At 39.0% G+C, this 23,024-nt stretch overlaps 1 protein-coding gene across 5 annotated transcripts in view; it reads right to left on the reverse strand.

Moving 5' to 3' along the window:
• Window positions 1-23,024, reverse strand: part of FBXL20 (F-box and leucine rich repeat protein 20) — a 91,977-nt gene that overhangs the window by 33,872 nt on the left and 35,081 nt on the right. For all 5 annotated transcript variants that reach the window (XR_009693018.1, XM_061143896.1, XM_061143899.1 and 2 more), the window contains one exon: window positions 8,968-9,029. Coding sequence is in view for 4 of the 5 variants with exons in the window: in XM_061143896.1 (XP_060999879.1) it covers window positions 8,968-9,029 (62 nt within the window). In the remaining variant the exon portion in view is untranslated. The remainder of the gene's footprint in view (window positions 1-8,967; window positions 9,030-23,024) is intronic.

The following is a 23,024-nucleotide window of genomic DNA, read 5'->3' on the forward strand; positions in this document are numbered from 1 at the left end:
ACAGACATCTTATGCTTATGATATGAACAATGAGGGGGCCTCCCAGGTGGTGCTAGTTGTAAAGAACCCACCTGCCAATGCAGGAGACATAAGAGATGTGGGCTCGATCCCTGGAGGAGGGCACGGGAATCCACTTCAGAATTCTTGCCTAGAGAACCCCGTGGACAGAGGAGCCTGGCGGGCTATAGTCCATGGGGTCACACAGAGTTGGCCATGACTGAAGCGATTAGCACAGCCGGCACATGAACAGTGAGAAGGGTACTATGTTGTTTCTGTGGTGTTCCTACAAAATTGTGCCAACTGAATTTACTCATGAAGGACACTCTGTAAAGAAACTTCAAAACTGTCATTGGCTATAAAAGACAAATAAAGACTGAAGGCCTATTCAAAATTAAAGCCAGCTGAAGAGAAGTGACAGTAAATGTAACCTGTCATCCTGGACTGCAACTTGAATCAGAAAGAAAAGTATTTTTTCTTGCCTTGTACTACAATGAACACGAGTAGGATCATGCATAGGATAACTGGTAAAATAGGGATAAGGTCTATAAACTACATAATAGTATCACATCAACATGAATTTTGAAATTACAATAATTTCAATTACTGTACTGTGTTTATATATGAGAGTCTTTGATTTTAGAAAATTCACACTGAAGTCTTGGGTAAAAAGTATGGTCTGCAACTTAACCCAAATAGTTAAGAAAAAAATAATTTAAGTAAGGTCAAAGGTTAATATTTGGGGAATCCAAGTAAAAATTTTACGGAATTTCTTTGAACTACTTCTGAATCTTTTCAGTAAATCTAAAATAATTTAAAAACAAAAAGAGGAAAAAAAGTGGCAAGAAGTAAAAATACAAACAATAACCACTGGCTTAGTATCAGCCATATATATCTAATTGGGTCATCTTGTATTTTGCAAGCGAACTCCTGCATCCAAGCCATGAACAATAACACAATTAAAACACAGAAAACACAAACTTCAGGAAACAAAGAGATTGTTAAAAGATTATTTTCCAAATAATGTTTTCTTCTAGGATTATATTCCTAGGATACTCATGCTCCTTTGTCCTCAAGACGGCCCCAATCTTGACAGAGTCATGATTTTAGAGCTATCAAAAACTGGCCCCACAATATGAAGCTGAGCCTGGTGGGAGTTCATGTACTAGAATGTGTAATGATAGGAAAACAATAAGGACTTGAAAAAAATAGTATCTTCACATAGTCATGTGGCTCTCAGTCTCAAAAGACAAACAGCTTTGTGTCCACATACATAAATAACCTACACAAAGGCAATGTGCCTAATACATATCTTATTAATAGTCCATCACTATCAAGATATCAGGGCTTCCTTCTGGCTCAGCTGGTAAAGAATGTGCCTGCAATGTGAGAGACCTGGGTTCAATCCCTGGGTTGGGAAGATCCCCTGGAGACGGGAACAGCTTCCCACTCCAGTATTTTAGCCTGGAGAATTCCATGGGCTGTGTAGTCCATGGGGTCACAAAGAGTCAGACACGACTGAGCAACTTTCACCAAGACAACAAGGCAACACTGGAGAGTTGCTACTGGCTAAGAAAATGTGGAGCCAAGCAAGAGCTGAAGTCTCTCTCTAACAGATCTAAAATAAAACAGCCAATTCACTGCTCAGGAGTATTTTGTTACTGCTGTTGTAGTTTCTCCAGGCAACGGAATGTTAGGCTTGGAAACATTAAAACAGCAAATGGCAGGACTTCCGTGGTGGTCCAGTGGTTAGGACTTGCTTCCACTGCAGGGGGCACAGGTTCCATCCCTGGTTGGACAACTAAGATCCCGCATGCCACATGGCACGGCCAAAAAAAAAAAAAAGGCAATTATGAAGAAACACGCAAACCAGGGAAGAGATGAAGTTTGAGACAGGCAGCATCCAACTTATTAACAGACTGTATATGCAAACTTTGTAAACTCTCCAATATAAACAATATCACAAAGAAGAGTTTGTTTGCCAGGTGAGCCTTAGGGGAAAAAAATCCTAAACTACAAAACTATGTATTATGCAAAAGAGCTTGAGCTTCAAATTTTATAGCATACCTGAATCAAAAACCCTTTGCCTCTGTCCACAAAGAGGAAACAATAATCTCACCTGAAATGCTCTTCTTTCTTACTCTCTTGCAACATCCAGTTAATCACTACTTACCCCTTTATGACTCAGCTCATGTTTCATTTCCTTGGAAGCATCTTCTGAACTCTCTAAGGTTGGCTGTAATGTCCTACATGTGAGCTTTGCTCTAGGCAAACCTCCATTATACCTTTATATTGATTATTTTCCTGTCAGTCTTTTCTACTACTCACTGAGTTTCTTGAGGACAAAGAGTCTCCTTTATTTCTATATCCAACATGCTTGGTACACTGCATGTCTCCTCTTATAGTAAGGTTTAAGGAAATTCCATCTGTGTAATATTCCAGAAAACACGGAACTATGGAGATCAAAAAATAAGTCGTTGCCAGGGATAAGACCCTGGTGCTGGGAAAGACTGATGGCAGGAGGAGAAGGGCACAACAGAGAACAAAATAGCTGGATGGCATCACCGACTCAATGAGTTTGAGCAAGCTCCGGGTGATGGTGAAGGACAGGGAAGCCAGGCTTCAGTCCATACAGTCGCAAAGAGTCAGACGCGACTGAGTGAACAACAAGGGGTGAGAAGGGAGAGAGATAAACAGGCAAAGCAGGAAGGATTTTTACAGCAGTAAAAACACTATGTATGACATTGTAATGATGGATATGTTATTACACATTTGCACAAACCCATAAAATCTATGGAGAAGAAAATGGCAACCCACTCCAGTACTCTTGCCTGGAAAATCCCAAGGATGGAGGAGCCTGGTAGGCTACAGTCTGTGGGACTGCAAAGAGTTGGACATGACTGAGTGACTTCACTTCACTTCATAAAATCTACAACACCAAGAGTGAACCTTAAGGTAAACTACAGACTTAAGATAATTATAAGGTGTTAATATAGGTTCATCTTTGGCAAACAAACAAACAAATAAACAAAAAACATTCTGGTGGGTTATGTTGATAATGGGGGTGGAGGCCTGCATGTGTGAGGAAGGGGGCACATGAGAAATCTCTGTACCTTCCTCTCATTTCACTGTAAACCTAAAACTGCTCTACAGAAACAAATTCTTTAAAACAAAGAAAGAAAGTTGAAGGACTAAGGAGGACAAGAATGAGGCCTGTAGTAATTATTGAACTTCAGCATTCCGCTAATGGAGAATAAAATATACTTCTTTTATTCTCTCACCAAGGAAACGTATAGATTAATTGCAGTAGCAAACTCAAATGAAAATGCATCATGCATACACGGTACGGGGAAAAACAGCCTAAACATATGCTTATATTTATAAAGTGTCAGATATGTAAACTACTGTGTTAAAAATCGGTATGAAACAAAATGTTTCACATGAACCCCTGCCCCCCGAAAGGTTTAAGGGGACATAATTTAATTATTTTTGGTATCTCGTGGCTTTCATAAAGAACATCAATTATCATTCTATTCAGTGAAATCCTGAGTAACCAAGTGACCAAAACTTCTCTTCATTAAATAAACCCTGTACTGTAATATTTTTGAATGTTACTATTAATTTTTAATTGATGTTATAACACTGTGTAAGCCTCATGTGTAAAACACTGTATTTCTACTTCTGTATACCCTACAACATGCTCACCACCCAAAATTTATTTTCCATTAATTCACCATACAGTTGACCCCCTTTACACCTTTCCCATCTGGGAACCACTACTCTTTTCTCAATCCTACATGTTTGTTTTTGTTGGTTTTCTTTTTTTTTTTCTTTCTCGTTTTCTTTCCTTTTTTAAGCCACATTGTGCAGCACACAGAATCTCAATTCTCCAACCAGGTGCCCCCTGAACTGGAAGCTCAGAGCTTTAAATAGTGAACCACCAGAAAAGTTCCCTGCTTTAGCTTGCTTTTAAAATTAGTTTTTATATATTCTCTCTTATTGTCAGATTGCTAATAATAAACTCAGTGGTCCCCCTATCAACTCTCCTGATCCCATTTTTATTTACTGATATTCCTAATTGAATTTTTGTTAACTGTGTTTAACGAAAAAAATAAATAAGAGTAAATGGGAACTGAGAAATGGGTGGTATGTATCCTTTAAGTAAAATGCACATTTGATCTTCCAGCTAGCTTTCTGTTTCTCTGATTTGTTCTGGATAATTGAGAAGACTAGAAAACGAAATGGTCAGTAACAGCAATATTGTTTTTCTGTTCTTTGATTCAGCAACATCTGCCAATGCACATTAAAAGTGAGAGATGATCACTTTTGGTAGTCTGAGCATCTAGTCACATCATTTTATGGTCTGTGAGTAAAAAATAGAATAGTAATATACATGACATTTTATTGCACTTCCTATGTGCCAGGCACTCTTTCTAGTAAGCACTTTATATTTATCAACCCTTATGATCCTTGTTCATTGTTGTTTAGTCATCAAGTCATGTCCAAATCTTCCGTGACTCCATGGACTGTAACTCGCCAGGCTCCTCTGTCTATGGGATTTCCCAGGCAAGAATACTAGAGTGGGCTGCCATTTCTTTCTCCAGGGGATCTTCTAAACCCAGGGGTTGAACCTGCCTCTCCTGCACTGGCAGGCGAAGTCTTTACCACTAAGTCACCAGGGAGGATTTTAGTACCTTCCTAAAAGGTAGGTACTAAACTCCAGTTTACAGCTAGTAAATGACAAAATGCAGGTGTTCAGATTTCAGAGTTGATGTTCCTAACCATTATGCCCTTAAAAGTAAGAAAACACACACTCCTATCCACCCCGAACTCTTGGCAATTAAAGTGAATGAAAATACTAGATATCATCAGTGTTGTAAGCTTCCTGGTATAGAATATAATAAGACAGCATGTATACACATCCACATAACATATTACATGATAATTATGACTCAACACCCCAAGAGTTGAAAAATTAATAAAAAAAGTTTCAGATTCTTATAAATAATGATAATCCTATTTCTGAAACTGCACTTTGTTTCATAGCTAAAAGGGCATGTGTGGGTTCAAACAGTCTTACTTACCACTCACATTATTTTTAAAGTTACCAATATCATCCTCAGAAGGAATCCTGGGAAACGAGTCACTTTACATTAGCTCTTGGAAAACAGAAGAGTCTCTGTCTTATAAACACTGATATTTATTTTTCAAGAGGTACTCCTAAAGATATGCACATGGTTCTGCTCTGAAAGGAAGTACTATCAATTCTGCTAACTGAATTTCACATTATGCAAGCAGTGGATTCCAGCCTGCTGGAGCATTACTAATAAACTTTGTTTCAAAAGGAAAGGAGGAAAATTAGTTAAGTTAAAGTAAGCTATAGCTAAGAAAAAACAGGAACACTTCCTTAATTCATTGGTAAATTGGCTGTGGCTCTGAACTTGGCCCTAGCAACACAAGTTTTCCCCTTGTAGACTGATACATGTTGGATCAAATAATGTAATATTCAACTTAAAAATCTAACCAAGCCAAATAGTCTATGCTACTTATTAAACTGTATTTTTTAAAACAGCTAATACACAGACATGGTATGAAATTCCAAATACACACACCCACAAATTTAGAAGACACACAAAAAATCTGACCAGTAAGTAATGACAGTAACAATATAACTCATAATAATATAAAACACATATCCACAAGTCTATATCGTTATAAATAACTGAATAAATAAACATAACAGATGTGAAGGGTCTTCCTTACAGTAGAATTCTAATTAATAAACACAGGAAGAATTATGAAAATATAAAATCATGGCAAACATAACAACAGTAACTGTTTCAGGTAACATCAATGGAGGTTACAATTAGTGGACAAAAATGAGTAACAACACATAGTCTTAACGTATCTCCCTCAAGATATTTATCAGGCTATTTAAAGTTCCTAAGGAAATATTACATTTAATGAATTTCAAAAATTACAAATGCCCTGGACAGAATTCATTAATATTTACATTAACTAATTGGTTCCCTGTTTAGTGTAATTTCAAAGATATCACAAAATTTTCTTTTCTATTTCGCTTAATTGGTTTAAACAAAAAGTTGACCCATTGCCTGAAAGAGAAATCATTTAACCCACAGCTTCAGGTAATGGTAAGAAAAAGCCACTGAAATTTAGGAGTTGTTTGTGGTAACAAAAACTGGTTGATATAGGAATTCCTCTTTATCCAATCTTCCCCCAAATACTATCTGTTCTGGCAACTATAGGCCTTACAATTCATCAACAGTTAATAGAGCAAAGTCAAAATAGTGACTAAATCAAAATTACAATGAGATACTAACTCTCCCCTATGGCCATTATCAAGAAGACAAGAAATAACAAGTGTTGGTGAGGATGTGGAGAAAAGAGAACCCTCATACACTGTTGGTGGGAATGTAAATTGGTACAGCCATTACAAAAAAACAGTATGAGATTCTTAAGTAAAGACAGATCTACCATATAATCTAGCAATTCTAATTCTGGGTAGTTATCTGAAGAAAACAAAAATCCTAACAAGAAGATACCTGCACTTCCATATTTGTTGCAGCATGATTTACAATAGTCAAGAGATGGAAACAGTGGCTGACTTTATTTTTAGGGGCTCCAAAATCACTGCAGATGGTGACTGCAGCCATGAAATTAAAAGACGCTTACTGCTTGGAAGGAAAAGTTATGACCAACCTAGACAGCATATTAAAAAGCAGAGACATTACTTTGCCAACAAAGGTCTGTCTAGTCAAGGCTATGGTTTTTCCAATGGTCATGTATGGATGTGAGAGGTGGACTATAAAGAAAGCTGAGCGCTGAAGAATTGATGCTTTTGAACTGTGGTGTTGGAGAAGACTCTTTAGAGTCCCTTGGACTGCAAGGAGATCCAGCTAGTCCATCCTAAAGGAGATCAGTCCTGGGTGTTACTGGAAGGACTGATGTTGAAGCTGAAACTCCAATACGTTGGCCACCTGATGTGAAGAGTTGACTCATTACCCTGATGCTGGGAAAGATTGAGGGCAGGAGGAGAAGGGGACGACAGAGGATGAGATGGTTGGATGGCATCACCAACTCAATGGACACGAGTTTGGGTAAATTCCGGGAGTTGGTGATGGACAGGGAGGCCTGGCGTGCTGCGGTCCAGGGGGTCCCAAAGAGTTGGACATGACTGAGTGACTGAACTAAACTGAACTGAAGAGATGGAGGCAACCTAAGTGTCCACTGATGGATGAATGGATAGAGAAAATGTGATACACACATGTACAATGGAATATTATTTAGCTCCAAAAAAAAAGGAAATCTTGCCATAAGCACAACACGAATGAACCTTGAGGGTACTTATGCTACATGAAATAAGTCACAGAGAGAAAAACATATGGTAAGATCTCATTAATATGCAGCATCTAAAACAACAACAACAAAAAGCCCCACAAATTTTTAACTATGGGTTTTGATGAATATTAACTAGATTTACTGTGGTGATCATTTTGTGGTGAGCCACGATCTTAGTTCCCAACCGGGATTGAACCTGTACCCTCAACAGTGGAAGCATGGAGTCTTAACCACTGGACCACCATTTTGCAATATATACAAATATCAAATCATTATGCTGTATACCTGAAACTAATAGATTATATGTCAATTATATCTAAAAAAGGAAAGGAGGGGAGGGTGTGGGAGGGGAGTGAGAAATGGTGTCTAAAGCTAGAAACGGCCAGGGCAGGCAATGGTGCAGTGTCAAGAATTACAGAAGATGTTATCCCTGTTACCCTCATTTCTTGCCTAGATTTCCTTAATAGCATTCTTATTGCTCCCCACTCCAATCTCCCAATCTGGCTGGCACATAGCACCCAGGCTAATTCTTTAAAAAATATAAAGCAAATCATATTATTCCCCTGCTGCAACATGAGAGGTCTTGTAGACCACTGTAAGGAATCTGAGTTTCATGACAAAAACAGAAAAACTCTAATGAAATATAAAAACATAAACACAGTATGATCACAGCATGATCGCTGTCACAGCCGACCCTTTGCTGGCGCATGGATTGTAGCCTGCCAGGCTCCTCTGTCCATGGAATTTTCCAGGCAAGAGTACTAGAGTGGGTTGCCATTTCCCACTACAGGGGATCTTCCTAACCCAAGGATCGAACCTATGTCTCCTGAGTCTCCTGCATTGGCAGGGAGCGCCACCTGGGTAGCTCAATATTAAAAATAAGTGTGTCTTAATCTACTCAGCTTATGGTAACAATGAAGAACATAACCTGTTTTAAAAATATTCTTCTTTAAGATAGCTAAAATTTCACTGAAATTTATGGGATACTCAAGATATTCAGAGCGCATTTTCCAATGGCTCTGGTAGTTTAGGATGTTCTTTCAACTACAGTCAACCAGCTCGTATGTACGTTTTACTTTCATGGAAAAAATCCATTTCAAGTTCAATTCAGTTCTCTCTCTCTTTTTTCTTTTTTCCTTAGCATTTTCAAAATTTAAGTCCTAGGATTTAACTCCTGCTTCCAAGGATCCTGCAATGGAGTGGAGGACTCAGCATGCAGATACTTAGGAATGCCAGAAATACTCTTCACCAGCACTAGAGCGAGACATTTTTCACCCTGAAGCAGGGGCTGGTTGTGGGCTAGATGCAGCAGCAGCCGTGAGCAGAGGCCCCTGAGCACACTGACTGCTGACACTCTGCAAAGAGAACGTGCTTCTTTCAGTCATGCTACTCTAATAACATTTCAAGTGCTAACAGAGGAAAGTTTCAAGCAACTTTTTAAAGGCTGTAATTCCTAGGATAAGACTGTTTAATAAAGGCATCAATAAATTTTAAAATTCAGATAATCCAGATTCTGAAGATACACAAAAATTAGCAAAAAGTCTAAGATTATTTTAAACAGGCAAAAGTGATACACAACAACAAAAAAAACCATCATAAAGTTAGACTTACCTTAATAGGAGTTCTTTGGGAAGTTTTTTATTGATTACAGCTTCATCGCTATTTGAGAACATCTGCAAAAACAAAATCATTGTGTCAAGTGCTACTTCACATTTTATCACTTTTAACTCAACAGTTTAGACACCTGGTAGCTCAGACGGTAAAGCGTCTGCCTACAATGTGGGAGACCTGGGTTTGATCCCTGCATCGGGAAGATCCCCTGGAGAAGGAAATGGCAACCCACTCCAGTACTCTTGCCTGGAAAATCCCATGGACAGAGGAGCCTGGTAGGCTACAGGCCATGGGGTCGCAAAGAGTCGGACATGACTAAGTGACATCACTTCACTTCAACAACAGTTTAGAGGTAATCCTCTTAGGAGAGAAGAGAATAAGTACAACGGATGTTATAAGCCAAAGTCATATTTTCAGAAATTCTTTAGGCTAAAAAATGTCTGAGACATTTCTGAGAATGTCTGAGAATCCTCTTATGACCCTTAATCTTCATTTTACATATAAGGAAATTGAGCTACAAAAGGTTTACTTGCTTAAAATTGTATCAGTGCAGAGCGACCGTTTGAAAAACCTTAAGGCAAGGTTATTCTCCATATCTAACTCATATTTATTTGTTCATGGAGTTGTTCAGAAACCTAGGATAGGGAACATTCTCTTTCAAGTTTTATGTATCATGCAGAAAACTAATAATGCTTCATAACCACAACCATATGCATTCTGGAGGCACAAAGGATCATTCAAATTAATGAAATAACTCACAGTAGGTACTTTTAAACAGACCCACAATTTCTTCCATTATAAGCTTGTCTAGTAAGCTACATTAAAAATCAAATACCTACATATCCAATAAAAAGTCATGAAAACCAACACACATGTCATTGAAACTGAGGACAGTCCCTGCTATTAAGTATTACATAGATGCCTCTTGACTTCACGAAGTGAACATTTACTGAACATCTTCTAAGTATTAGGCACCTTTCTAGGCAACGAAATACAAAGACAGTAAGATGTTATCTCTGTACTTAAGGGTCTCCTGCTCTACAATGAAGAACACGGAAATAAGCAAATATTAAATGTGGACTGGCATCAAGGAGCTAAGTTAGAAATATGTCAAAATTATAGCTGAAGTAAAAGATGATACAGATCTCTGTAAGATTACAGGGGCAGTGGAAATGAAAAAAAAAAAGCTGGAGAAAAAAGGAGTTTTTAAAAAGCTACAGAATCGCTGATGGAAGTTGGATCATCTACCAAGTTTCAGTACAGCAAATACACTATGTTATAATAAAGCTACTGCCTGACAATCACACGCTTCAGGGAATTACCTAACACCAAAGAACAATCTGCTTCCCTAAAATCTCTGTCCATTAATGGAAGTTACTAAGGAAAAAATCATACTCCTTTTCGGTAAAGCAGAACTTTCAAAATGAAGTCATCACATTTCCTCCTAAACAAATCTCAAATTTCACAGTTTCTAATTTTCTAAGACTCTTCATTATTATGATTATTTGGTTATTTTTGGCTGCACCACACAGGATTTTAGTTCCCCGCCGCAGGGATCCAACACATGCCCCCTGCAGTGGAAGCATAGAGTCTTAACCAGTGGACTGCTAGGGAAGTTCCATGATCATTCTTCTCTAGGTACACTTACCGGAAAGAATGCATGAAGGAGTTATAAAGTATACCCTGAATAATCTAGGGTTGATGACATAAATAACAATGTCTTACAAAGACAGCTAAATGTATCGAAAGTTGAGACCTGCCGGGGGACTTCTTAGCATACAACATGTACCTTAAGCTTGAGATCTTTGGAAAAAATTAAATTTGTTAAGTTTACAATATCAATAAAGCACCCAATATAACAGACTATGCCCAACTCAAATCCACAAGATATAAAAGATAATCACTTTTATAGTAGAAATGCTGAACTCTTTATCTTGTATATTCAAAGTATTTAATTGAATACCCAGCAAGGCACTTCTGCTCATTTGAATATAAACAATAATTAAACTGATAAAGAATATAAACTTGCTAGGTATTGTTCACACAACTTGTACAACTCTATAGAGTTTTTTAAAAAAGGAACCCAGTAGCAATTTTCCCCCCTAAGTGAGCCTAAATGGGCTTCCCTAGTAGGTCAGTTGGTAAAGAATCTGCCTGCAATGTAGGAGACCCCAGTTTGATTCCTGGGTTGGGACAATCCCCTGGAGAAGGGAATGGCTACCCACGCCACTATTCTGGCCGGGAGAATTCCATGGACTGTATACTCCATGGGGTCGCAAAGAGTCGGACATGACTAAGTGACTTTTACTTCACTTCTTCAGCCTAAATAGGCCAAACGCTGTTGTCTCTATATGAACATGAGGTATATGAAGAAGTAAAGAAGAAAAGGAATAGTGTTCTGGGAGTACCTGGCAAAGACCATGGTGTATAAGACACCAGTCCAGATTTGTACTTCCCTCCTTTTCCTTCTGCATACATGTATCCTACTCCAAGTAGAGAAAGATCAGTGGTTCACAAACTGGTCAAACAAGAGCATCAGCATCAAACAGGACCTTGTTAGAAATGCAAGCTCTTGGGCTACACCCCAGACCTACAGCATCAGTGTAAACAGGGTGCCAGTGTGGCGGAGGGAAGAGAGAGGCAAAACCTGTTTTCAACAAGCCCTCCAGGTGGTACTGATGCCTCCTGAAGTCTGAGAACCAACAGACCAGAAAAAACAGATTAAGGACCCCAGAACTTAAGAAATCACAGTTCTAACACACAGTCAGAATATTTTATTATTTAAAGTGACAAAGCAATGGAACTTAGAAAATAATCCTAGAGACAGACACACATTAATTTTAGATGTTTTCTAGGAAACCCAAGTGGCTTCCACTCTAGTTCATGATATTGTTTATAAAGTAAATACTTCACAGAAGCAATAGAAAATATGTTTTAGACATCTTACTATTTCAGCTGAATCCAAACTCTAGATTTCTCATACAAAATATAAAGATGTCAAAACCAATTAGACCAAGGATATAATGGATTAGAAAAATTTGTGAAGGTCTGAGATATTACTGTTTTAGAGAAGCCACTGTTCAAACATCTGACATTCTTAGTTATCTCCTTTCATATTAATGTTTGGCTATATAGTGTCAGTTGCTCAGTCATGTCCAACTCTTTGTGATCCCATGGACTACAGCCACCAGGCTCTGCTGTCCACAGAATTCTCCAGGCAAGAATACTGGAGTGGGTTGCCATTCCCTTCTCCAGACCATCTTCCAGACTCAGGGCTTGAACCCAAGTCTCCTGCACTGCAGGCAAATTCTTCACTGTCTGAGTCATCAGGGATATATAATTACATATTTTAATAATCTATCTGCAAACAATTACAAGGATGTGGGGATGGGGGTGGTGGGGGAACATGAGAGCAGCTATAGTATTCTCTCTCAATTATTTGTTTCAAGGTAGGACATCATCCCCTAAACAAACAGACACTGTAAGGGCCCTCCTGTTACAGGGAGGGACATTCTTATCTATTTATATAAGGGATACAAATATATCCCTTATAATATAGGGATAGGACATTCTTGTATATTCAGGTTTTTAAAAATCTAAGTGATTTGGTTTGTCATACGTTAACATTTATTACTGCTCTGTATAAAACTGTAATTGTTTTTCTATAAATTACCTAGTTGAGAAATATAATTGTGAAACTACTTTTTATAAACTGTAATTATAACAAAGAGCTCCTGAATAGTATGAAGCATTTTTGGGCTATTATTTTAGCTTTCCTGATCAGTTTTGAAATCTTTGGCAAGCTTTGGGAATTAGTTCACTAACATAATAAATTTAAATGCTCAGCACACAACAAAGACACAGGAAATCAATTCAAGAGGTTTTAAATCCAGGATCTGAGTGGGAAATGGCAACTGGGTTTAATAAAGGAAATAGGAAAAGAAATAGTTTCTCAACAGTGACCCCTGCTGATTAAAGTAAAGTATAGCTAACAACTCCAAAAAACAGAAATTATTCTGTTTTTTATTATTCAAGCATTATAGAGGAAATAAAAATTTAACACACATTTTGGCACAGATTACTAGTATCCCCCAATATCTTCTCTACACATCTAGGGTAACAGAACTCCCAGTTTTTAGCTAGCACATGGCTGTGTGGAAAGAAGACTTTATTTCCCATTACGTTCTGGCCAATGGGAAATAAGAAAAAGTGACGTATACAGTATCAGGGGGCTTGGAGTGTCCTTAATGAGAGAGGGTTTGCCCCTTCTTTACTCCTTCCTCAGTTATGCTGTTCGAAATGTGGTCAGGATGACTGAACTCCATCTTATATCATGAAACTGAAGACTACAGTTTAGAGATAAACAGAAAACTAGAAAAAGCTTGCAGATGACTAAAGACACCATACTTCTGGACTTACATATGAGAGAAAATAAACTCCTATCATATTTAAGTCATTTAATTCGGTTGCACAATACTGAGTGTATTATACACTTAAAAAAGTATAGGATGGCAAATTTTATATGTCTTTTTCCACAAAAATTTTTAAGATTCTTTTTCCACATTTTAAAGTTTCTGAATTTAGGAAACATCTTACAATCAAAATCAAAAGCTTTTTGTGTGTGTGATATATAAAATAATGGTGCATTTTATAGATCGCAGCAACATTTAACTATAGATAGCAATTACAGTATGACCAAGAGGAGGAAAACAGAACTAAAATAAAAATGAAGGACTATGTGCTTCTCTTAAAACAAGCTCTGTGCTTTTTGTTTGTTATCTTCTCTAGAGCACCTGTGCATCCAACTTGCCTATTCTGTCAACAGAAATCGAATGATGCCTACTGGTGTCATGAAACCTTTCCCAATCATCCTAACTGGATGTGACTGTTTCCATCTCAGATAAAATCCCAAAGCACCCTGGGGTGGTATGGTGTCCATTATATCAGACTGTAAGCTCTGATATAATGAGGAAGGGGGCCTTGTCCGTTTAGTTCACCACAGTACAGTCAGTAAACAACACAATGCCTATAAACTCCTGAACCAATGAATGTCATTTTTACTACACAGATCAGGAAATATTTTTTGACTGTAAATTCACAGCAGACCTCCATGCTTTCTTCACTTTATATCCCGGTAGTGGAGGGGAGGGGAAGGGTGACAAAGGAGAAGGAGGGATATGGCTGGGACGGGAGATGAGAGGAGGGGAGGGAAAAAAATCTAATAAATTGAATGTTACTCTAAATTCATCAAAAAACATGCAAATAACATGAATTTATTTCAGTAACAAACTGAATAATACTACAAAATATAACAACACATGAAGAAAAAAGTTTGGATACTCAACTTATGTCCCCTTGCCTAAAAAAAAAGTTGTAATAATTGCAAAGTTTTCACCATCATGGGATTTCATCTGTATACAGCAATTTAGCAGCTTTATTATGGCATAATTCACATAGCATAAAATTCACTGGTTTTAAGTGTACACTTCAATAATTTTTAGTAAATTTACAAAGCTGTCAAACCATCACTACAATTCAGTTTTGATGAATTCCATCATCTCCAAAATATCATTCATGCCTATCAGCAATCAATCCCTCAAGCAACTACTCATCTGCTTTCTGTCTCTTAAGATTTTCCTTTATGAGCATTTAAAAAAATAGTATCATAAAATAATGCAATTTTTTGGATGTGGCTTCTTTTACTCTGCATGTTTTTGAAGTTCATCTATGTTGTAGCATGTACTAGCAGTTCATTCCTTTTTATTTTTTGAATAGTATTCCAACGTATGAAATCATGAATTTTGTTTATTCATTCTTAGCTAACAACATTTGAATTGTTACACTTGCTTTGGGTTGAAATAGGTTCCCATTTCTCTTGGATAAAACCTAAAATGGAGAGTTTATGGCTTGTATCATATGGTTAAGTATATTTTAAACTTTTAAATTATTATCCAAAGTAGCTGTACTATTTTACATTCCTACCAGCAATGTATAAGGTTTCCTGTCTGTCCGTATGTTACCATCCAGAGCATTTGGGATCTCCAAACAGGGATCAAACCCTACAATGGAAACAAGGAGTCTTTTTTTTTTTTTTTTGAAACAAAGAGTCTTAACCATTGGACCTCTATGGAAGTCTCATGTTGGCTTTTTTTAGTTTCAGCTAGTCTAATTTACTTTGGGGGGCTCCAAAATCACTGCAGATGGTGATTGCAGCCATGAAATTAAAAGACGCTTACTCCTTGGAAGCAAAGTTATGACCAATCTAGACAGCATATTAAAAAGCAGACACATTACTTTGTCAACAAAGGTCCATCTAGTCAAGGCTATGGTTTTTCCAGTGGTCATGTATGGATGTAAGAGTTGGACTATAAAGAGGGCTGAGCGCAGAATTGATGCTTCTGAACTGTGGTGTTGGAGAAGACTCTTGAGAGTCCCTTGGACTGCAAGGAGATCCAACCAGTCCATCCTAAGAGAAACTGGTCCTGAATATTCACTGGAAGGACTGATGCTGCAGCTGAAACTCCAGTATTTTGACCACTTGATGTGAAGAGCTGACTCACTTGAAGAGACCCTGATGTTGGGAAAGATTAAGGGCAGGAGGAGAAGGGGATGGCAGAGGATGAGATGGTTAGATGGCATCACCAACTCAATGGACATGAATTTGGGTAAACTCCGGGAGTTGGTGATGGACAGGGAGGTCTGGCATGCTGCGGCTCATGGGGTCACAAAGAGTCGGACACGACTAAGTGACTGACCTGAACTGAATGGGGTGTTATCTCATTGTGGTACCAGTTTGTGGTACCAATTTACAACTACTAATGCTGTTAGGCATCTTTTCATTTGCTTTTCGGCTGTTCAAATGACTTCTTGGGTGAAATGTGCATTCAAATCATTTACCCTTTTGAGTTGTTTAATTTCTTAGATTTAGGGGCTCTTTGTATTAATATATTTTGAATCTACATTCATTATCTACTCTATGACTTATTTTCTCCCATTCTGTGTTATGTCTATTTCTTAATGGTGTCTTCCAAAGAATACTTTTTTTTAAAAAGAGTACTTTTTATTTTGATAAGGTCCAGTTTATCTTTTTTTTTTTTTTTACAAATACTCTTGATATCATATATGTGAACTTTGCCTAACCAAAGGTTATGCAATTGTCTTCTAATTCAGAAAAATTTAGAGCCATGCCTAGCTGACTCAACCAGACACAAAGGCCTCTAAGCAGCTAGAAGGATTACGCCACAGCAGACAGACACACCCGAAGTAGGGAGAGGTCTGTACTGAGAAGAGTCACAATGATGGAGCTTCTGGGACATGGAACAGCACAAATCAGATTCACAGAAAATCCCAGAAATTTTAAAACAAGTTGTACCTGCTGGGTACAACTACAACAAGGAACAGAGACTATTTAAAATGAAAGGAGGCCTCTGGACTCCCATCTTTCTGTAGGGAGGAAGTACTCTGAGAAAGCTACTTGGCTTCATAAGGTATTTCTTATGTAAAAGGAGAACCTCTTAGAAAGCAATGTTAAGAGCTCATGATGCAGTACTAAGAATCACAGAGAACAGTGGATTAGGGAACCATTCCCAGGAAGTAGAACTGGGCCCCAATCAAGGCACACTTCCTGCTCCTGTGTTACCAAGAGTCAGATCCAACTGTTTGCCCACACTTGAGAGGCAAGGTTGGTGAAAAGGAAAATGCTTCATTGCAGAGGCAGGCAACCAGGGGACAGAGTAGACTCATGTCAAAAGGCCAACTTGCTACTGACAATCAGTGGGCAAGAGGTTTGTTTTTTTTTTTTTTTAATTGAATTTTTAGACCCCAGCCTCAGATGTCCAATTTATTTGGCTATCTGATTTATCTGGTTTGGGACGGGTTGTTCACTGCGGTAGGTTTAGCTGAGGCATGCGAGATCTTTCATTGCAGCGTGCAAGCTTCTCTCTAGCTATAGCATGCAGGCTCAATAGTTGTGGCACTCGAGCTTAGTTACCCTGCAGCACGTGCAATCTTGTTCCCCAACCAAGGATCAAACCCACATCCTCTGCGTTACAAGGCAGAGGGCCTGGGCCACCAGGCAAGTGCCTGGGCAAGAGCTTCTAAAGGGGAGTTTCAGGTGTGTATACAGGCCAAGGGAGGGGGCTACAGTCAGCTCTGACAGACATCTTGGAATTGGTTATGCAGTGGTCTCATCAGTGTCATCCTGATTTTATCGTCCATGAAGAGGAACTTAAGGCCTTTGACTTTGCTTAATAACTGAACAATTATTGTTTGGTTTTGTTTGTTCTCCTTTGCTTCTGCATTTTCTTCATTATCTGTTAAACTTGGAGAAGGGAAAAAAAAAAAAAAAACTTGGAGAAGGACATGGCAACCCACTCCAGTATTCTTGCCTGGAAAATCCCATGGAAGGAGGAGCCTGGTAGACTACAGTCCATGGGGTCGCAAAGAGTGGAGCGACTTCACTTTTTTGGCTACAGATTGTCTACAGACAGAGGCAGGCAGAGGACGTGGGGGAGAAGGACCGCCGGGTTCTGCTCCGTTCAGCTGCAGTCTGTGGCCCTGACAACATGTCTACTGCATCTCAGGGCCGATCCGTGCATGTCTGCATGCTAAGTTGCTTCAGACGTGTACGACTCTTTGTGACCTCATGGACCATAGCTTGGTTAGCTCCGTTGTCCATGGGATTCTCCAGGCAAGAATACTGGAGTGGGTTGCCATGCCCTCCTTCAAGGATCTTCCTGACCCAAGGATCGAACCTGAGTCTCTTATGTCTCATGCACTGGCAGGCAGGTTCCTTGACATTAGTGCTGCCTGGGAAGCCCTTGCCTCCCATTACTCCCCCTTTTGGGGGGGACTATATATTACCGTTATTTTCTCTCTGTGAGTAACAGTGTATGTTGAGTGTATGGGGCAGATAACTTTTCTTTTTAGTTCACAGGTCTCTGGATCAAGAGGAACTGCAGGTGAGTACCCTCAGTTCAGTTCAGTTGCTCAGTTGAGTCTGACTCTTTGTGACCCCATGGACTGCAGCACGCCAGGCCTCCCTGTCCATCACCAACTCCCAGAGTTTACTCAAACTCATGTCCATTGAGTTGGTGATGCCATCCAACCATCTCATCCTCTGTCATTCCCTTCTTCTCCGGCCCTCAATCTTTCCCAGCTTCAGGGTCTTTTCAAAAGAGTCAGTTCTTCACATCAGTACCCTCACCCACCTCTAAATTTGATACTGATAAGTTACAGGTATTCACCATTGTTTATTTATACTTTTTTTTTTAAAAACAGGTTATCCGTCTTTGGATAAGATTTTGGAGGTCTTGGGAGAGAATGCTTTGCATGTGACAAGAACGTGCGAATCATTGGCGTCAAAGGGCAGACTATGGTAGAACCTTATAATAAGGCCCTCCAAAGAATCTTATCTCCTTGCTACAATACCCTTTCGCAATGAGGTTTTGCTGTACCTCCCTTCACTAAGTGGAGTCTATTTTCCCACCCTTTGCATCTGAGTTCACATGATTTTTGATCTGACCAAAACAAAAACAACAACAAAAAAACGGGGTGTGTGCGTGTGTGTGTGTGTGTGTGTGTGTGTGTGAAAATAACACTGACTTCCAAGGTAAGCCTTAATGGAAACTTTACCTTCTTGACACACTCATGCCACTATGTTAGGAAGCCCAGGACAACCTTCTGCATGATGACAGGCCTTGTGGACAAAGAGTACGAGCTGACAGTGACACCAAGACCTCAGACGGTAAGTGAGGCAGGCCGTCTCAGACGCTCAAGCCCCTGCCAAGCCACCAGAGGACTACAGTCTTGCCAGTGATCGTTTTGAGTGAATAGCAGAAGAAGAGTCAGGCTGGATAACTGTTTCAAGCCACTAAGTTTTAGAGTGGTTGTTAGCAAAAGCTGTGAAAACAGGTTCTCCATTTTTAGAAAGTGTATGACTTGTGATATAAATTTCAAAGATTTGAATAAAATTAGAGATATACAGAAGAAGCCCAACCTAGGTAAAATCTTTTGGTGGGAAGAAAATTTCTGGGAGAGATTAAGGATGAACTGCCGTAGAGAAGTCCAGAGTTGATGCTGCAGACTTTTCTTAAAAACGATTTTTTCCTATAAGTAATTTTTACTGATTATGCCATTCCCCTTACTCAACCAACACCAGATGTTTTTCCAATTGGTTAGATTTTCTTGCCAAAATCTTAAGAGGAAAAACATTTTTGTATGGCTAAATAAACCTAAAACCAAATAACTATGTAATTCCTCCACCCAACATCTTGTCCTTAGTAGAAATATAATTGCTTTTTAGAAGCAAACTGCTGCCAGTGCATTACCATCTCATGACTAGATTTATCCTAAGAAAGAAATCTCTAGATAAAAGCACCAAGAAAGGGATACATTTAGATAACAGATACATTACTTAACAGGTCAAACTTTCTGCTTTGGATGCATTCTAGTATATGATTAAATATTCCAAGCTTTTCTTTCATCCTGACTTCTGCTTATTTAACCAAAATCAATATCCACTACCAATTTAACATCCAGAATATAAGTACACACTTCTATTCTGTTCTTTGGGTTGCCTTATTCTCCTCCTTGGGATCTTCCTGACCCAAGGATTGAACCCGTGTCTTCTGCATGGGTAGGAGGATTCTTTACCATTGAGCCACTTGGAAGCTCTACCCCATTACATACACACCAAAGAACTAGTAGATACAAAAAGGCCATGACGGCATCTGACTCAGGACTAGCAAGCATTTAACTGAATCTCATATTGCAAAATTATCAGAGGAGGTGGTAAATCAAGGGAAAGTAGGGTTTGATTTCCACATGTGCAAATTCTAGTCAATGTGCCAGAAACTGAAAACTGGCAGGATGTGTGGAATTTTCCAAGACATATGTCAGATAGTAATTTTACAACTCAGTCACAAACACACATTCTAAATCATCTTACTGCTATGGAAATATTTCCAAAGCAATGGTATTTTAATACAGCCATGTTACTTATTTGTAGAAAAAGTATTCCCCTGTTTTAGATAATGTAGGAAACAAAGTACACAGTACCCAAGATATCCTAACTGCATGCCAGAAATTATATTTTAGATTTAAAGGGAACCAAAAGAAACAATATGCTAAATTAGAAAGATTCTTTAAAAGGGAAAGGAAGAAATAACTTTGTGAGAAAGGCATTAAGGAAGAGTGATACCAAGGTAACAGACCAAGGAAATCTATTAGACTTTTTAGGCCATGATAGGAACTACTGGAGATCAGTGGAGAAATAACTCCAGAAAGAATGAAGAGACAGAGCCCAAAGCAAAAACAACACCCAGTTGTGGATGTGACTGGTGATAGAAGCAAGGTCTGATGCTGTAAAGAGCAATATTGCATAGGAACCTGGAATGTTAGGTCCATGAATCAAGGCAAATTGGAAGTGGTCAAACAGGATGGCAAGAGTAAACGTCGACATTCTAGGAATCAGCGAACTAAAATGGACTGGAATGGGTGAATTTAACTCAGATGATCATTGTATCTACCACTGTGGGCAGGAATCCTTTAGAAGAAATGGAGTAGCCATCATAGTCAACAAAAAGAGTCCAAAATGCAGTACTTGGATGCAATCTCAAAAACGACAGAATGATCTCTGTTTGTTTCCAAGGCAAACCATTCAATATCATGTTAATCCAAGTCTATGCCCCGACCAGTAACACTGAAGAAGCTGAAGTTGAACGGTTCTATGAAGACCTACAAGACCTTTTAGAGCTAACACCCGAAAAAGATGTCCTTTTCATTATAGGAGACTGGAATGCAAAAGTAGGAAGTCAAGAAACACCTGGAGTAACAGGCAAATTTGGTCTTGGGAGTACAGAATAAAGCAGGGCAAAGGCTAATAGAGTTTTGCCAAGAGAATGCACTTGTCATAGCAAACACCCTCTTCCAACAACACAAAAGACGACTCTACACATGGACATCACCAGACGGCCAACATCGAAATCAGACTGATTATATTCTTCGCAGCCAAAGATGAAGAAGCTCTACACAGTCAGCAAAAACAAGACCAGGAGCTGACTGTGGCTCAGATCATGAACTCCTTATGCCAAACTCAGACTGAAATTGAAGAAAGTGGGGAAAACTACTAGACCATTCAGATACAATCTAAATCAAATCCCTTATGATTATACAGTGGAGGTGACAAATAGATTTAAGGGACTAGATCTGATAGAGTGCCTGATGAACTATGGATGGAGGATTGTGACACTGTATAGGAGACAGGGATCAAGACCATTCCCAAGAAAAAGAAATCCCAAAAAGCAAAATAGCTGTCTGAGGAGGTCCTACAAATAGCTGTGAAAAGAAGAGAAGTGAAAAGCAAAGGAGAAAAGGAAAGATATACCCATTTGAATGCAGAGTTCCAAAGAAGAGCAAGGAGAGGTAAGAAAGCCTTCCTCAGTAATCAGTACAAAGAAATAGAGGAAAATCGGAGAATGGGAAAGACTACAGATCTCTTCAAGAAAAGTAGAGATACCAAAGGAACGCAAAGATGGGCTCAATAAAGGACAGAAATGGTATGGACCTAACAGAAGCAGATGATATTAAGAAGAGGTGGCAAGAATACGCAAAGGAACTGTACAAAAAAGACCTTCACGACCCAGATAATCATGAGGTGTGATCCCTCACCTAAAACAGACATCCTGGAATGTGAAGTCAAGTGGGCCTTAGGAAGCATCACTATGAACAAAGCTAGTGGAGGTGGTGGAATTCCAGTTGAGCTATTTCAAATCCTAATAGATGATGTTGTAAAACTGCTGCTCTCAATATGCCAGCAAATTTGGAAAACTCAGCAGGGGCCACAGGACTGGAAAAGGTCAGTTTTCATTACAATCCCAAAGAGGGGCAATGCCAAAGGACACTCAAACTACCACACAATTGCACTCGTCTCACACGCTAGCAAAGTAACGCTCAAAGTTCTCCAAGACAAGCTTCAGCAATACGTGAACTGTGAACTTCCAAATGTTTAAGCTGGTTTTAGAAAAGGCAGGGGAATTAGAGATCAAATTGCCAATATCCGCTGGATCATCGAAAAAGCAAGAGAATTCCTAAAAAACATCTATTTCTGCTTTATTGACTATGCCAAAGCCTTTGACTGTGTGGATCACCACAAACTGGAAAATTCTGAAAGAGATGAGAATACCAGACCACCTGACCTGCCTCTTGAGAAATCTGTATGCAGGTCAGGAAGCAACAGTTAGAACTGGACATGGAACAACAGACTGGTTCCAAATGGGGAAAGGAGTATGTCAAGGCTGTATATTGTCATCCTTCTTTTTAACTTACATGCAGAGTACATCATGAGAAATGTTAGGCTGGATGAAGCATAAGCTGGAATCAAGAATGCTGGGAGAAATATCAATAACCTCAGATATGCAGATGACACCACCCTTATGGCAGAAAGTGAAGAAGAACTAAAGAGTCTCTTGATGAAAGTGAAAGAGGAGAGTGAAAAAGTTGGCTTAAAGCTCAACATTCAGAAAACTAATATCATGGCATCTGGTCCCATCACTTCATGGCAAATAAATGGGGAAACAGTGGCTGACTGTATTTTTTTGGGCTGCAAAATCACTGCAGATGGTGATTGCAGCCATGAAATTAAAAGACGTTTACTCTTTGAAAGGAAAGTTATGACCAACCTAGACAGCATATTAAAAAGCAGAGACATTATTTTGCCAACAAAGGTCTGTCTAGTCAAGGCTATGGTTTTTCCAGTGGTCATGTATGGATGTGAGAGTTGAACTATAAAGAAAGCTGAGCGCAGAAGAATTGATGCTTCTGAACTGTGGTGTTGGAGAAGACTCTTCAGAGTCCCTTGGACTGCACGGAGATCCAACCAGTCCATCCTAAAGGAGCTCAGTCCTAAGTGTTCACTGGAAGGACTGATGTTGAAGCTGAAACTCCAATACTTTGGCCACCTGATGCAAACAGCTGACTCATTTGAAAAGACCCTGATGCTGGGAAAGATTGAGGGCAGGAGGAAAAGGGGACAACAGAGGATGATGGTTGGATGGCAT

Source organism: Dama dama, chromosome 5 (assembly GCF_033118175.1).
Source record: "Dama dama isolate Ldn47 chromosome 5, ASM3311817v1, whole genome shotgun sequence".
Lineage (NCBI taxonomy): Eukaryota > Metazoa > Chordata > Mammalia > Artiodactyla > Cervidae > Dama > Dama dama.